Source organism: Cydia splendana, chromosome 13 (assembly GCF_910591565.1).
Source record: "Cydia splendana chromosome 13, ilCydSple1.2, whole genome shotgun sequence".
In the NCBI taxonomy this organism is placed as follows: domain Eukaryota; kingdom Metazoa; phylum Arthropoda; class Insecta; order Lepidoptera; family Tortricidae; genus Cydia; species Cydia splendana.
In genome coordinates this window covers 18,692,358-18,710,320 of record NC_085972.1, presented here as the reverse complement: position 1 = coordinate 18,710,320, position 17,963 = coordinate 18,692,358, and the positions used below count along the sequence as shown (strand labels likewise).

Below are 17,963 nucleotides of genomic sequence, written 5' to 3'. Positions count from 1 at the left end.
ATTTTCTTATTTTATTATGCTACCCCGCTTCAAACCAACTAAATTATCTTAATTTAATAATTAAATCATTTTTTATAGGTTACCAAGAAATGAACATAAAAAGAAAGACTGGCTGGAGATGGAGACCCTGACCGACTCTCGGGAGCACTCGAGTAACTCGGGTCCGTGGGGTCGTTACTCCACAAGCTGCCCTGCGGGCTTTTTTATATCATTATTATAGTTTTATAGTTATTCGACATTAAGAGACCATATACATATAGTTGTAATTTATAAAATGGTTAATGTATTGTTATTATTTTTGCTTGTATGTAAATTCAATGTTGACGTATAAAAATGCCCTTGTGGCCTATTTGCTGAATAAATGTTGAAGAAGTTGAAGAGCGGAAGTCATTCCTTATTTTTGTAATAAAAAAAATGTTCTGAAGGTGTTTTGTTTTTTTTCACCCGTCGCTTAATAAGCTTGAATTTTGTATCGCTCTCACTTATAGATATGGCGCACCAAGGTCGAGGTGCAGTGCGGTAGTGTGTTACAGACTTTAGGGTTAACAACACAACGAAATTGATTGTAATAGAGAGGTAAAGTCCAAGAAAAACACGTACACTTATTCTGACATCCAAAACAGATGGCGCTGTACTGCGCCATGTGTTTTGCGGTCACTAAGTTGTCAAACGTCAACTTTTTTTCGTCAAGTTACCGCAAAAATCGCAATATGTATTGAGTAGTACAGCGTCATCTGGTTTACCTGTCAAATTTGAAGCACGAAATTGTCCTAGACTCCACACATCTTACTCAATCAAAGTATCTTTTCACATAACAATATACTAATAAAGAATTTTTATTTATTTACTTACTTGCTATTAAAACATAAACTCCACAAATAATACATACTTAGTATTTTAAATAAAATGAGCCGAACACGTTAAAAAGTTATCGATGTATCGATAAAACCTAGTAGCAGTAAAAATCTTCTGGGCAGCACTAAAACCGCCATGTTTTGTTCCCGGATGACGTCACACTGGCACGCATTTTTCGTTGACGTTTCACTTCCATAGGTTTCATATTTCAGTGGTTCTCTCTCACGGCGCAGCAACTAGTATCATTTCTCTCTCCTCGCTCTTTTAAAAATGCCGTTTGTCAAAAAAGGACAACCATACTGTTGACAAGATGGACTTCAAATCAAGTGTTGCCTTTTGTGATGCGCCCAGACTGTGTATGTGTGCGTAAAAGCGTATATGTGTGCTCATTTAGGGATGTGAAAAGTCGATTTTAATCATGTTATATATCGATAAACGCTACACAGCGGAACGAAATAGCGATTAATTGAAGCTTCAATATCTTCGTTAAACATAAACATAATTGATATGCTAATGGATAATGAATATATTATAATATAATAATATAATTCAATTATTGCGGAATACCTATTTTAGGAGGTATTTATGTATTTTAATTAAATATCTGAACTTTCCCTTGGTTCCCTGCTGGGGCGTGACTATAAAATTGTGATCTGATAACCACAATAAAGAATAAAAGCGTTTTTGTTCATTTTAGGTACCGTTAAACCTTTGAAGTAAAATTAAAATTGCAAGAAATGTCGATAGTTTATCGATATGACTTTATCGACATGGCTACAGCAAGGTGGGCCCATGGAGTTATAAGAAGGAGTGAACTGTCACTTTTTTTGCCATACTAAATTGAACCTTATCACAGAGCCAGAAAGACGTTCGTACCAGTACAGAGAAAACGGTCCACTTGAGATAGCAAAGGTGGGCCGCGGTGTCTCACTCGCACATGTTGCCAATGTTAAAAATATACCATTGTGGTAGTATTTATATCAATATACTACTAAAATTAAATACCTTCTTATATTATTTAAGTGCTATATTCAGGGTACGGTTCTGATATCTTTTAGGAAATTTGTAAATAATTATGATGTCAATATTATTAACTGATTTAACCAAGCATGTGCACAACAATAAAAAACACTAATTTTGATATGGCAGACATTGTAGTAGTAAGTTTGAATATTAATTGGTATCCCTAACCTGATGACATATTTACAAAACACATGAATGCAAAATTTCTTAAAAATGGTGAAGAAATGTTGCGTTAAAGGTTGTGGGAGTGAAATAATTTCTAATTGTGTACTATCGTTTCACAAGGAAGCCACAATTATTACATTTTACGATAAAAATACAAGTTAGACATTGTCAAACTCATTAGGGTGACCATGATGTCGGCACGATGTGAACCAGTTTTACCACTTCCTTTATGGTTTTACACAATTCTTATTACGTACTTAAACGTAAGTTTTCATAAATAGGTATGTATTTATTTCGGCATGTTTAAATTGGTGAAATGAGAGCTAATACAGAATAAATAATTGCAAAAATTGAAATCCAAAGTCCTTAAACATTACAGACACATTTATAAATTGTTATAATAATAAAAAAACACATAGATAATAAAAGAAAAATAGAAGTTTATCGTAATTTACTGACTTTTGGGACGATACCAGAAACGTTACTGGGAATTTAGCCCTCATAAGCACGAGCGCTTTTTCAACGCGCGTTACAAAAGGGGTTGAATCCGTTCACACGCTAAATTCGATTTAACGACCAACGCTTAAAGTCGAAAAAAAAACAAGGCTTGATAAAAAGCGCCACCACCATCGTGTGAACAAATCTAATGTTTCCATTTGTTTCATTCTAACGCGCTTTTTTAACGCGCGTTGAAAAAGCGCTCGTGCGAATGAGGGCTTACCCTCTTTGGAAAATTTAAGTAGCTAACACACTATCGCACCGCACCAATGACCTTGGTGCGGTGCGATAGTGTGTTAGCTACTTTACTGGGAACGGCACATCACTAGTTTCTTTACATTTCACGACTCTTCTCTCTTCGCACAGATGGCCTACCACCGTGAACACCGAAGTTCGCAAATTACGGGCATCTTTCTCTTTTACTCCTATAAAGGAGTAATTACAGTGACAGAGAAAGATGCTCGCAATTTGCGAACTTCGGTGTTTATGGTTTTCGGTGACGCCGAAATAATTTTTAGCTTGTAAGATTTTTACTATTGTACGTATGTTAGTTTGTAAGGTATGTATCTATGGGCCTTAGTCGCCTGATAATAAATGATATTTATTTTTTTAATTTAATTTATGCTCCAGTGATAAGCGTCCTAGTTAAAAACTATAACAAACGGGCGTTGCGGATCCACGCGACCCTGAGGCAGTGGCGGATTTGCTCTAAGGCCGAGTAGGCCCGGGCCTAGGGTGGCAGTCTATATGATGGGTGCTGAGAAAGGGGCGTCTAGTGCTTGCTACAGGGCCTGGGGCCTAGGACGGCAAATACTGTAAATCCCCCACTGCCCTGAGGGCCTACCCCAAACCACTTTCGACATTTTGTCTCTCTGTCGCACTTGTAAATTCGTACGTAAGTGTGACAGAGATGCAACACGTCGAACTTGGTTCGCGGTAGACCCTCTGGTTCTGTCACCATATCTGTCTCTCTATCTCTCTCACTCATACCCGTGTTCTTGACAGACGTTACGGCAGACCACATTCCTGACGATCCACCATGTTCGTGGTCCAGTGCGCCTATTAGCAACAGCTTTTAGAACAACTAAATTAAGTGCCTAAGGTTGTGTGAAGCGTTTTACAGAAGAGAAAAAAACTATATCCATCCCTTTTCAGGCCATAATACTAGTACAGCGAAAATACAGTATGATTCTCTATAACTATGCACGAATAAGAAAAGATCCTGGCCAAACTATATATTCAATGTTATCCTAATATCCCACATACATATGACTTATGGTCACCCTAATTAGAAAGAGATGCAACGGCCCACCTTGACTTCTCATGTGGACACACTTTTTGGCTAATGTACTCTGTCCGGTTTACTCTCTAGGTCCGTGGGTGGGCCTCATTGTTAATCGTACACTAAACAAAAGTGGCAACAGTGACAGCTCGCTGAGACACCGTCTCTATATATTATAAGTCTATGGTCATCGATAAGATTTATTCGTTCTACGCATCTGTTCGTAAAAAGGAAAAAACTATTCATTTATATACTTTATGAAATCATAAGAATATTTAAATACAAATCACTTTCACGGTATATCTTTACTTCAAATTATTATTTAGTTACTGCGTATAGTAACGTTTTTAAGGGCCCGACAGTAATTGAAAACATTATCATTTTTAATCTTACTCCCGTCATGCGTAGTACGAAAAGCCTACTGTGAATGTCATAGACTTATAATATATAGAGACGGTGTCTCAGCGAGCTGTCACTGTTGCCACTTTTGTTTAGTGTACGATTAACAATGAGGCCCACCTTGCTGTAGCCATGTCGATAAAGTCATATCGATAAACTATCGACATTTCTTGCAATTTTAATTTTACTTCAAAGGTTTAACGGTACCTAAAATGAACAAAAACGCTTTTATTCTTTATTGTGGTTATCAGATCACAATTTTATAGTCACGCCCCAGCAGGGAACCAAGGGAAAGTTCAGATATTTAATTAAAATACATAAATACCTCCTAAAATAGGTGTTCCGCAATAATTGAATTATATTATTATATTATAATATATTCATTATCCATTAGCATTTCAATTATGTTTATGTTTAACGAAGATATTGAAGCTTCAATTAATCGCTATTTCGTTCCGCTGTGTAGCGTTTATCGATATATAACATGATTAAAATCGACTTTTCACATCCCTAAAAGAGCACACATATACGCTTTTACGCACACATACACAGTCTGGGCGCATCACAAAAGGCAACACTTGATTTGAAGTCCATCTTGTCAACAGTATGGTTGTCCTTTTTTGACAAACGGCATTTTTAAAAGAGCGAGGAGAGAGAAATGATACTAGTTGCTGCGCCGTGAAAGAGAACAGAACAGAATACGTTGGGCCCTTGGTGAATGTGTCAGTTTTTCGTCACCCACCTTCCCATACTCGCAGATATCTCTTTCATATTCGTTGTAGTGTGGTGTATCATCAGTGAACAGTTTCTAGTTTAAATTTATATGAAAACATGACTGACAACGAGGTACAGAATGGTTCAACGGGGGACCAACCCCAAGAGAAGACTGCCAAGCAGCTGGAGAAGGAAGCCAAAAAAGCTGCAAAGTTAGATAAACTAAAAGCCAAGTTGGACAAAAAAAGCACCGCGCCAGCTGTGCAAAAAGATAAGCCTGAGGTTATTTTTTTTACGATACAATATATCTTATTTAATATAAACAATTTTGAAGCGTCTTTTAGTAATAACTCTTGTTTGGTATACTTGTGAACATAAAGTGAAAGTACAGTGATGTGGTACCCTAACCACAAGTACAGTCGCCATCAGATATATCGGAGCGGCCAAGGTGTTCACAATATCTGAACACGCGCTCTAACGCCCTGACAATAGAGGCGTGTTCCGATATTTGTGAGCACCTTGGCCGCTCCGATATATCTGATGGCGACTGTACATGGATAGCCTTGCATGAGTAATTTAGTAAATTGTCTATTGTGTTGTGTCAGCAAATATAAACTTAATGCCAATTTTTTTTTAGAAAAAGGCAAAGGAGACTAAAGAGGCTGCAGTGTATACTGCTAACACAGCGCCTGGTGAGAAGAAAGATCTTACTGGGCCTATGCCGGATGCCTACAGTCCCAGATATGTAGAAGCTGCCTGGTATTCCTGGTGGGAGAAGCAGGGCTTCTTCAAGCCTGAATATGGGGTAAGTTATAAAAATTATAACTTCACCAAGCATAATTAAATTATTGTTTTTTTTTTTCAAATTATGAATGATTAATTATTAAGCATGTAATTGGATTTGTCCCATAGTTGGATATTATTCAATGAAGACAAAAAAGTTCATTAAAACAATTATGATATTTAGGATGTCAACAAATGCTAATAAATTTTATTATAAAGATAAGGTAAACATACTTGTGCTCGACATGCTAATACCCAATAGATGACACCTTGCTGTCACCTCTATTGACAATGACTTAAGTTTCAAGATGACATGTACTGGGATGGTGTTGAGCACCAGTATGTTTACCTTACATTTGTATAATTCTAACACAAAATAAATAATTTTATGCCATCAGGCCTACTTTGTTTTTGAGTTATTCAAATTACAATTAATTAACTGTTTTCTGGCATACTGCTAAGAGGCATATCAACATAAAAGTCTTCATAAATAAATATGTTGTATTTTCAGAGAAAGTCAATATTGGAGCCGAACCCAAAAGGCAAATTTGTGATAGTATTTCCTCCTCCTAATGTCACGGGCTCCCTGCATCTTGGCCACGCACTCACAAATGCTGTACAGGATTCTATTACTAGATGGCACAGGTTTGTTGATGATCTTTAAAACATTTTAGATCAGTTTAAGTATAGTTTAATTTTGAATCTAATACAAGTATGAGTATTATGTTTATTAAGCATCACTGTTTGGGGGTTAATGAATATTATTGAGTAGAGATGCGCAAAACGCTTCACTGAGTTGAAATGATTGATTCATATCTTTCAGTCGTGGAGATGTATATCACTAATTTTGCTCTCAGAATCATGAGTGGGAAAGAATGAGCAAGTAACGCTGAGATAGATGAGTTACTGAGTGAGTTAATTCAAAAGATATAGTTCATTTAAATCACTCACTCCTACTTGAAAAGTATAAAGAGTTTAACAAACCACCATATATAGGCTTCATAGATTACAGCAAGGCTTTCGACACTATCAGTCATAACGCTATATGGGAAGCTCTACAACTAGCTCAGCTTAATACAAAATATATCAACATATTTAAGAACATATATAAAAACAACACCAGCAGAGTAAAGTTAGACAGAAGAGGACAAGCAATAAAAATAGAACGGGGTGTGCGGCAAGGTGACCCACTCTCTCCTAAGCTCTTTATCGCAGTGCTAGAAGGCGTCTTCCGGAAGCTCGGCTGGGAAAAGAATGGAATAAGGATAAATGATCAATACCTAAGTCATCTAAGATTCGCTGAAGACATAGTGCTATTTTCAGAAACTGCCACAAGCCTAGAAACCATGATGAGAACACTAACTGAACAAAGCAGCAAAGTAGGACTGGAAATGAACACTAATAAAACAAAAGTGATGACCAACAGTTATGAAAAGCCTATAATCATTGGTAACGAGACAATAGAGTATGTTAATAACTATATATATTTAGGCAAACAGGTATCATTTTCGAAAACCAGCAACGAAGAAGAGGTTAACAGAAGATCAACTATAACCTGGAAGAAGTACTGGTCTCTGAAAGAAGTTATGAAGGGAGACTACAGCATGACATTAAAAAAAGTGGTGAGTGACACCTGTCTCCTGCCATGTCTAGTCTATGGCTCACAAACATGGGTATACACCAACAAAGTGAAGGAGAAAATAAGAACTACGCAGAGAGGTATGGAGAGAAGTATGACGGGGCTGCGGAAAATATACAAAATAAGACACACAAGAATCAGAGAAAAAACCAAGGTAACCGACGCTCTTATCCATGCTCTCAAGCTTAAGTGGAACTGGGCTGGCCATGTAGCCCGCATGACAGACAAAAGATGGACCATACAAACCACAAAATGGAAGGGACCACACGGAAAACGCCCCCCTGGCAGGCCGAAGAAACGCTGGTCCGAAGACATTACCCAAATAGCCGGAAAACATTGGATGGAGACAGGAGAAGACAGAGAAAGATGGAAAAAACTGGAGGAGGCCTTCACCCTGAAACGGATCCATATAAATAAATAAAACAACTATGTAGTGTTTGTGTTACTTAGCTACAGTAGGGATGACGTAGTCTCGGGTTCACGGGTGGTGGGACGACAGTCACGCGAGAGCCGTTAGTGGGAGCGGGCATGTCGATCTCAGCTACTGGTGACGTAACGAGCCATATCTATACTTGTTCCCCTTGTGTTTGTGAGTACTTACTACATGTGGCGACGAGAAAAAAGGTCAGTGGAAATATATTCTGAGTACATACATTTTCACAAAGGAAAGGAGGGTTAGAGGTTATGTTTTGAAAAAACTTGTATGTCTATCTATACTGCGATTTCTATTTGACTACACGCTCAGGGAATATAATTGAGTAGATAACATGAATTCAAGCCATCTAATGGATAATAAGTTGCTAAAAAAAGTAGTAAACATAACAAAAATTGTTGGTAGCATGAAGTAAACAAAGCAACTTATATAAATTGTATCTATTAGATGTATATTGGACGGATCGAGTAAACATTGTCGTGTCAGAGTGAAATAGAATTTTGAATAACTAGTGGCTACGTCATCACTAGTTTTATTACACTGATAAGTGATAATAGACGGGTGCATTCATTATTTAACATCTTTTCTATAGCAAAGTTAATTCTATATAAGTAATACTAATACACGTTTGTGCCTACTTACCGATGTGTAACTATGTTGATGAGTAAATATACCTAATCATGTTAGTTTTTTTAGCAATGAGATACTACATAACCTTTTCAGTGGCATTCGTCATTTTGAGTTGATGGAATTTCGATTTTATTTTAATTAATCAAGTATCAAATTTAAATGACGTAAATTGTTCGGGAAACGGTTTCTGCCACTTCAAGGGCTAATCTATGTTGTTGTGTCTTGTGGGATGATAGATAAAATATTTGGTTGAAAAAAAAACCGCTATTTACAGTACTTGTTCAAACAGTAGATTATTTTGGCAGTATATACGACGTGCAAACATAAACCGTGCGTAAGTGTGTATGTATAGGCAGTACGGGCCTTCATGAAATTGTAAACCGTGCGTAAGTGTGTATGTATAGGCAGTACGGGCCTTCATGAAATTGTAAACCGTGCGTAAGTGTGTATGTATAGGCAGTACGGGCCTCCATGAAATTGTAAATCGTGCGTTAGTGTTTGTGTATGGGCAGTACGGGCCTTCATGAAATTGTAAACCGTGCGTAAGTGCGTATGTATAGGCAGTACGGGCCTTCATGAAATTGTAAACCGTGCATAAGTGTGTATGTATAGGCAGTACGGGCCTTCATGAAATTGTAAACCGTGCGTAAGTGTTTATGTATAGGCAGTACGGGCCTTCATGAAATTGTAAACCGTGCGTAAGCGTGTTATGGGCAGTGCGGGCCTTCATGAAATTGTAAACCGTACGAAAAATACACTAAATAAATAATTACATCAATGTGAAATAGTACGAATTAAGGCAGTATGGGCCTTCATTAAATAAAAATGTAAATCATACCTACGTTTGTTGACTGTGTGGTCCATAGGTAACTTTTGGTTTCAGGTCGCCCCAAATATACTACAAACATGGCAAATTTACTTCCACCTCCCGAGAAACTTGATCTCGAAGGTGACAACGCCACAATCGCTTTGCGTTGGGAAAGGTGGAAAAGGTCGTTACAAATCTATCTGGATGCGACTGAAATTAAAAGTGTAGAGAAGAAGCGAGCTACTTTGTTACTTTTGGGTGGATCTGAGTTACAAGAAATTGTTTATAATGTGCCAGGAGCATATGTTGAAGCTTCTGAAAATGTAGATGTTTTCAAAACTGCTATTGAGAAACTGGATGGATACTTCCTCCCTAAGAAAAATAAAATTTATGAAAGGCACCTGTTTCGCCAAATCAAACAAGAGGACGGCGAAAGGTTTGAGAAATTTGTAGTTAGGTTGAGAAATCAAGCTAGCAAATGCGATTTTACGTCTTCAGATGAAAACTTGATTGATCAAATTGTTGATAAATGTTCGTCTTCAGAGCTAAGAAAAAAAATATTGACCTTAGGAGATAGTGCCACTTTAGACAAAATAATTACAGAAGCTAATACACTGGAAGCGGTAGGGTATCAGCTGGAAGGATATGGACAAAATAAAAATGCGTCTACTAACAATTCCGACGTTAATGCGATTATGAATCGTTCAAGCAAACCTAATTTGAATAAACCAAGAACTCAAAAATGTGGAAGATGTGGCTATAATACGCATACTTTACCAAATCAGGAATGTCCGGCAAAAAGGAAAAAATGTCACTCTTGTGAAAAAGTAGGGCATTTTAGCGCGTTGTGTAGAAGTAAGCCTCAAAAACGAAAGATTGAAACCAGCCAAGAGGAAGATAGGAAAATAAAAAAAAGCAGAGATGAAAAGAAAGTAAATTTTATTGAAGACGGAGCTAAACCCGAAAATGTCCATTATATTTTCAACGTGAACGATGATGCAACCATAGAATGCGTAGTTGGGGGAATCAAAGTATGTCTTTTAATAGATTCTGGGTGCAAGTTTAACCTTATCACGAATAAGACTTGGGACATGTTAAAACTAAATCAAGTAAAGCTGACCAATCATAAAGAAGGAGCAGACATAACTTTGTACCCATATGGTGGTAAAATACCACTGGATATAAAAGGGACTTTCCAAACAATTATTGAAACGAATGGGAAAGCTGAACAAGCAGTTGTTTACGTGGTCAACGGGGGTTCTAGAGATCTATTAGGAAAAACCACCGCCATTCGTTTAGGAGTTTTGAGACTAGGCATGGAGGTGAACGAGGTTGAGCGAACGTACAAGCCATTTCCGAAATTCAAAGACGTCCTTATTGAAATCCCTATTGATGAGACGTGCAAACCTGTATCACAGCCTTATAGACGTATACCAATTCCTATTGAGGAAAAGGTAGAACGCAAAATACAGGAATTACTCGATAGTGACATTATTGAAGAAGTCCATGGCCCCTCTGCATGGATTTCACCAGTAGTACCAATTTTAAAAGACAATGATGACCTACGTCTTTGCATTGATATGCGGCGCGCCAATCAGGCAATTTTAAGGGAAAATCATCCGCTGCCTTGTATGGACAGCCTATTACCAAAAATAAAAAAAGGACAATACTTTTCGAAACTAGACATTAAAAATGCTTTCCATCAAGTGGAAATTCATCCCGATTCTAGACATCTGACGACGTTCATCACATCAAAGGGGCTATATCGTTATAAGAGATTAATGTTTGGTATCACGTGCGCACCGGAGTTATTTCAGAAAATACTGGAGAGAATGTTAACGGGACTAGAAGGAGTAATAAATTTCATCGACGATATTTTGATCTTCGGAGAGGACGAAAAACAGCATGATGAACGACTTGAAAAGGTGATTAAGACCTTAAAGGAAAATAATGTACTACTGAATGAAGCCAAGTGCGTATATAAGGTACAGACAATCAATTTCCTCGGACACGAATTAACGCCTGATGGTGTTAAACCATTAAAAAAATATATGACCAGTATTGAAGATTTTCGAACTCCGAAAACAATTGAAGAACTCCAGAGCTTTTTAGGCTTGGTCAATTACATTAACAAATGGCTGCCTAATCTTGCAACCATGACAGAACCATTAAAAGCTTTGTTGAGACTTAAGATAGCGAAAAAGGCTAGTATTGAGGACTTATGGACTGGAGAACAAGATCAAGCATTCCGTCAGTTAAAACAAGCGTTATCTACAGTCAAGACATTGGGTTATTATGATGCCAAAGATGAAACTCAAGTTATCGCAGATGCAAGTCCAGTTGGCTTAGGAGCTATCTTGATCCAGAAAGATAGCAGAGGCCCGAGGATAATTGCCTATGGTAATCGAACGCTATCAACTTTGGAACGAAAATACAGCCAAACGGAAAAAGAGGCGCTTGCTTTAGTCTGGGCTGTCGAGCACTTCAGTATCTTCTTGTTTGGCAAGAAATTCGATCTGATCACGGATCATAAACCACTGGAATTCTTGTTTGGTCCTAAGTCAAAGCCGTGTGCCCGGGTTGAGCGTTGGGTGCTACGATTACAGACCTATCGATTTGACGTGCGTTACAAACCAGGCAAACTTAACATTGCCGACCCCCTGTCTCGACTTTGTACTTACTCTAATATACCATCAGGTACTATTGAAGATTATGTTCATCAGATAGTGGAGCAAGCTCGTCCTCACGCTGTTTCTATGCATGCTATTACCAAAAGCTCAGAAAACGACCCTGAAATAAGGAATGTCAAAAAAGGAATTTATAATAATGATTGGCACGAATCTGTAAAAGAATATAAAGTTTTTGAATCGGAGCTTTGCTTTTATGATAATGTTCTCTTGCGTGGCAGTCGGATTGTAATACCGAAAGATTTAAGAAACAGTGTTCTGGAAGCGGCTCATGAAGGTCACCCAGGGATAGCGGCGATGAAAGGTCGCTTGAGGTCAAAGGTGTGGTGGCCGCGCATAGATAAAGATGCAGAGTCCAAGGTAAAACAATGTAAAGGGTGTACCTTGGTGGGACTGCCTACTCCTCCAGTGCCCATGAAGCGCCGTGAACTTCCAGTTGCTCCCTGGGTTGACATCGCAATGGATCTGCTCGGACCTTTACCAAATAATGATTATTTGCTCGTAGTTATCGATTACTACAGCAGATACAAAGAGATTAAATTTACCAAGGTCATTACGAGCTCACAGATTATAAAATTATTAAAAGAAATCTTCAGCCGTCTCGGTTACCCCACTTCTATTACAGCAGACAACGGCCGTCAATTTGTAAGTGAGGAGTTCAAGGAATATTGCAAACAGTGCAATATAAAGTTGTTTAACATCATTCCCTATTGGCCACAGCAGAACGGAGAAGTAGAGCGTCAAAACCGGGATATAGTCAAAAGGCTAAAGATAAGTCAAATTCAAAAGAAAGATCTTAAAGAAGCTGTAATGGAGTACTTAATGATGTACAATTCGACACCGCATTCAGTAACGGGAAAAACACCTGCTGAACTATTTTTCAATAGACAAAATAAGGATAAAGTGCCATCCTTATTATACAATGAACATGGATTAGACGATTCCGAGGTGAGAGACAGAGACACAATACATAAGGCAAAAGGGAAAGAGTATGGGGACAGGAAGAGAAGAGCAGAGGAGACGCCATTTACAGAAGGTGACAAAGTGTATGTTAAAGAAATGGAAAAGCAAAATAAATTGTCGGCAAACTTTAAAGCAACCCCACATGTTGTGGAACGAGCGGAAGGTGGAGATGTGATAATAAGGAACGAGGAAACTGGCCAGACACTGAGACGAAATGTGATTCACTTAAAAAGAGTGGAAGGTGAATGGAAAGTTAGAAACGAGGATGAAGGAAATACAAAACACAATCAAAATGAGGGGGAAGTAAATGAAGAGATAAATTAAAGACGATGTATACGAAAGGAAACTAATAAAGTTCTTGTGATTATTGATTCAAATGTAAACCGATTTCTTTTAATAAAATTGTAATAAGGAAGGGATGTAGTGTTTGTGTTACTTAGCTACAGTAGGGATGACGTAGTCTCGGGTTCACGGGTGGTGGGACGACAGTCACGCGAGAGCCGTTAGTGGGAGCGGGCATGTCGATCTCAGCTACTGGTGACGTAACGAGCCATATCTATACTTGTTCCCCTTGTGTTTGTGAGTACTTACTACAAACTAGTTCGAAAATACATAGTTAAACCAAGTTAAACTAAAAATGGATATGGAAGAAAACGATACCATTTCGGTATCGTCTTGGGTCGTCCCATTCGTTTTTCGTCAAGTTCTTAAATTAGTCCTATTCTGCTTTCGTCACTCATTCTACATTCGTCACATCGTCGGTGGCTTTCAATGTAGAATGAGTGACGAAAGCAGAATAGGACTAATTTAAGAACTTGACGAAAAACTAATGGGATGACCCAAGACGATACCGTATTTTTGGCAGCATCGGTTTCATGAAATAATTGCTCTAAACTCCATCTAGAAGATTCCTAGTCTATGATTATAACCATTATTTACAGAATGAATGGCCGCACAACCCTCTGGAACCCGGGCTGCGACCACGCTGGCATCGCCACACAAGTGGTAGTGGAGAAGAAGTTGTGGCGGGAAGAGAAGAAGACTCGCCACGACTTGGGAAGGGAGGAGTTCATCAAGCGGGTTTGGGAGTGGAAAAATGAGTAAGTTATTAAAATAGGGAATTATACTGTATTAAAAATTAAATATTTTACACCATGCATGAAATAAAGCACCAGATAATTATTAGAAAAACGCAGATAGGACTTATTTTTAAACACAAGTTCTATTTAATAAATCGGATAGAAATATAAAAAGTAAGTGAGTTGACTGTGACGTCACGATGTAATGTTTCATATAAATTCCATATTAGCAAATCGTTTTGACAGTTCTAAAATAGTAACTGATTTGATTAGTAGGAAAATACCCTATTGTCGCCGATTATCTACCGTTTGCTCACTAGTGTATTAACACAGTGTGTAAAAATTATCACTATTCACTAATTTCGTACCTTTCCATTTCCATTTCCAGTGAATGCGCCTGTTTGAAAAAGGCTCATTAAATGTTCGCTTGAAGTACAATGTGCACCATGCATTTATGTGTCGCATTCGCCAGATGTGTGTGTGATGTGTGTGCCAAAAGTGACAGTGGGCCGGTCATATTAGTCGTAGAACCGATAGCCGTTGGGGTAGACGAGTTCTTGAGTGGAGACCGCGCATCGGCAAACGTAGCGTAGGACGGCCTCAGACATGAAGCAATGACCTTCGTAAGGCGGCTGGCAAGAGCTGGATTAGAGTTGCCGCATATCGTGCTCAATTGCGTGCAATAGGAGAGGCCTATGTCCAGCAGTGGACGAGAGTAGGCTGATGATGATTCACCAGATAACCGCGAACCATTCCATTTGTTTGTTCCTCTATTTGACGTTGTCACATAACGAAATTTCGATTGTCAATGTGCTCCTGGACAACTTGTTATATAAAAAAATACGTTAATATCCTCATCTCTTTTCAGAAAAGGCGGTCGCATCTACGAGCAGCTCCGCTCGCTAGGCTCCTCATTCGACTGGTCCCGCGCCCGCTTCACCATGGACCCCTCCATGTGTCGCGCCGTCAACGAAGCCTTCATACGGCTGCATGATGCTGGCGACATCTATCGGGCGAACAGACTTGTGAACTGGTCTTGTACGCTCAAGAGTGCTATCTCGGATATTGAGGTGGATAAAGTGGAGTTGCCTGGACGGACTATGTTGGCTATACCGGGATATGATCAGAAGGTATGTTCCATTTTTACCTGAAAGTCTTTGTCCTATAACCGTATTGTTGATGAGGCCTTTATGAAACAAACCTCTGTTGATAGCAAAGTTGACCTTCATAATTATGTACAAAAAAAGTTGTAATTTAAGACACTAAGCCCCCACGTAAACTGGTGATGGTGCTCAGTGGAACACCACCCTAAATAGCAACTTAAAAAAAAAAAAAACAAAACCATCTGATTATGGCTAGAACAGCCGATTGCAGATTTACGTTGAGAAAAAAAAAATTAAGACGCTGCATTCCCGTATAGATAAATTCGGCGTGCTTGTAAGGCTCTGATGATGAAATCGTTATGGCCACTACTCGTGTAGAAACCATTCTTTCATAATCGACAGATTTATTGTAAAGTTAACCTTATTATGTACAAAATAAAGTTCATTTTAGACATTATGCCCTTACTATTTCCCCATAGGTGGAGTTCGGTGTGCTGGTGCACTTCGCATACAAGGCAGACGGGTCAGATGATGAGATCGTTGTAGCTACTACTCGTGTGGAAACCATGCTCGGTGACGTCGCTGTGGCTGTGCACCCTAACGATGAGAGGTATTGATTGTCTAAAATTCTAATTTGCAAGAAATATCCGTTTTCAAATAATTTGAAAGTGAGATTTTATTTTTTTTATTTGTAAATAACTCTTGCGGGCTTACAGGTGACCCCAAAACGCTCACAAGATCATACAACATAAAATTGCAATACAAATAATGTCACCTTACCTATTAAATAAATTAAATAACACAATTATATAAAATTGAAACTGGCTTCATACCTTTGAGGGGCAATTTTGGTTGTTGAAAGCGTGCGTAAATTGTAAGGGACATGGCAACACAGGAGGTCCCCGAATATCAAGTTATTTTTCGTATGTATGCCATAAGAACCCCTAGGGTTCTCCAACGCGCTTGATCTCTATTGGCGCCATCATAGTTTGCCCCTTTTTCTGTGAGATGTGGCTTAAAGGGCTGGCATCTAGGCCATTAAAAAAACTAAAATTTGATACAATTCTAGGGATTGACAGGGCTGCAAGCTATGATGGCGCCATCTGCTAAATACTTCGACCGGCCAACCCCATTTCTTGCCGTTATATAGAGGTTAACGATGATACGTTCACATAAAAATGTTGAAATGCTACGGGCAGCATTCATGAATTGTAGGGTGGAGCACCTGTTTTTTGACGTGTAATATTACTGTCAAGTTTGAGCTTTTCATGTAAGCTAGACCGGCTAGAATGACTTGCGTTCTCGCGTGCGATTCCATACGTCTAGCGCGACTTCACTACACCTTATAAAAAAGAAAGTCCCCCGCCGCGTCTGTCTGTTTGTGTGTTTTTTCGCGATAAACTCAAAAACTACTGAACGGATTTTCATGCGGTTTTCACTTATCAATAGAGTGATTCTTGAGGAAGGTTTAGATGTATAATTTGCTAACCCGTGCGAAGCCGGGGCGGGTCGCTAGTCTAGTGTAAAGTCGCGCACGAGAACACAAATCATGCTAGCCAGTCTGACGGTGACAATCCCCCCAACGCACACGGTTCTCGGCCCCTATGAGTATGAGTTTTCTTGTATTTAAAACTAAGTCGAAGTTTTTACTCGCAGGTACAAGCACTTGTTAGGCAAGCACCTCATCCATCCCATCTGCAAACGGAAGATGCCGGTCATAGCAGACGAGTATGTCGACATGAACTTCGGAACCGGTAAGTCCTTGATAAAAAAATTACTTGTAGTATTGCACTTATCATTATCCATATTTGCTTTTTGTATATATTTCTTGATTGTTAAACTTGGGCAGCCTAAATGTGCATGTGTACTTTCCAAGAGGTGACGTCTTAATTCCATAGATGGTAGGATCCTATAGATGCGCTATAGGATCGGTCGAGTTTATTTGTTGCCCACCATAATCCATACTAAATGAACGGTGGGGAATAAAAAAAATGTGAGACTGTGACAAGGACAAACAATAATAGCGCTTTCGCTGCTACTCCAACTGAAAGATACATAAGACTATCCCGTTCGGTCATCTCCCCCCACCCCTCACGCCTGATCCAGTTATACTAGATTCATGCCTAATCCTAATAATCATATCACCTTGAAATGAGAGCTAACCTTTTGAACGCCACAGATGGCAATTGACGTCAACGCAAAATCGTGACAACGACGCCAAAGACGGCATTTGACGTCGATAGTTTTTTGATGAATATCTACTGAAAAATACCCCACTTTTAGGTTGGCATTATTTATTCACAAAACTAAATTTTACCCCCGTGGCACGGCAAATGGATGCGCCGTTTGGCGTTCAAAAGGCTAATAAGCTAGAAACTCGTTTTGGCGTCCTGAAAATTGTCTCAAAATCTCGTATCTGGGTATTCTGGGTTGTGCTTATGCTATTCAAGGTCAAAAGTCACAAAAACATGTTTATGCAATTAATTAGCTATAGCTCCAATAACACGTTACCTGTTATTGACACCTATACTCATATACTCGTGAGTGTAGGGTATCATTTGCCATAAATCAGGTGTTTTTCCAAAACACACTACTTTATACTCATATTTTATTGTTAATATAAATACTACAATATTATTACACTGACCATATTTAAAATACAAAACTAACTCTAAAAGGTGCCGTAAAGATAACTCCAGCCCACGACCCCAACGACTACGAGATCGGCAAGCGGCACAACCTGCCATTCATTACCATCTTCGACGACGAGGGACGCACGCTTGACAACTGCGGTGCATTCTCGGTAAGTACCTAATATGTATAGGGATAGGGTTGAAAATCAAACGGCCAGCACTTGTAGCTGGGAGGGTACGATGCTGCTGTAAAGTACCTTATGGTTATG

The 17,963-nt window shown here is 38.8% G+C and overlaps 1 protein-coding gene across 2 annotated transcripts in view; it reads left to right on the top strand.

The window, feature by feature from the left end:
• Positions 1 to 4,954: 4,954 nt before the first annotated feature.
• Positions 4,955 to 17,963, top strand: part of LOC134796280 (valine--tRNA ligase) — a 30,582-nt gene continuing 17,573 nt past the window's right edge. For both annotated transcript variants that reach the window (XM_063768333.1, XM_063768332.1), the window contains exons 1-8: positions 4,955 to 5,218; positions 5,574 to 5,741; positions 6,231 to 6,364; positions 13,821 to 13,979; positions 14,827 to 15,088; positions 15,541 to 15,671; positions 16,718 to 16,815; positions 17,740 to 17,864. In XM_063768333.1, the coding sequence (XP_063624403.1) occupies positions 5,054 to 5,218; positions 5,574 to 5,741; positions 6,231 to 6,364; positions 13,821 to 13,979; positions 14,827 to 15,088; positions 15,541 to 15,671; positions 16,718 to 16,815; positions 17,740 to 17,864 (1,242 nt within the window). In that variant the 5' untranslated portion in view covers positions 4,955 to 5,053. The remainder of the gene's footprint in view (positions 5,219 to 5,573; positions 5,742 to 6,230; positions 6,365 to 13,820; positions 13,980 to 14,826; positions 15,089 to 15,540; positions 15,672 to 16,717; positions 16,816 to 17,739; positions 17,865 to 17,963) is intronic.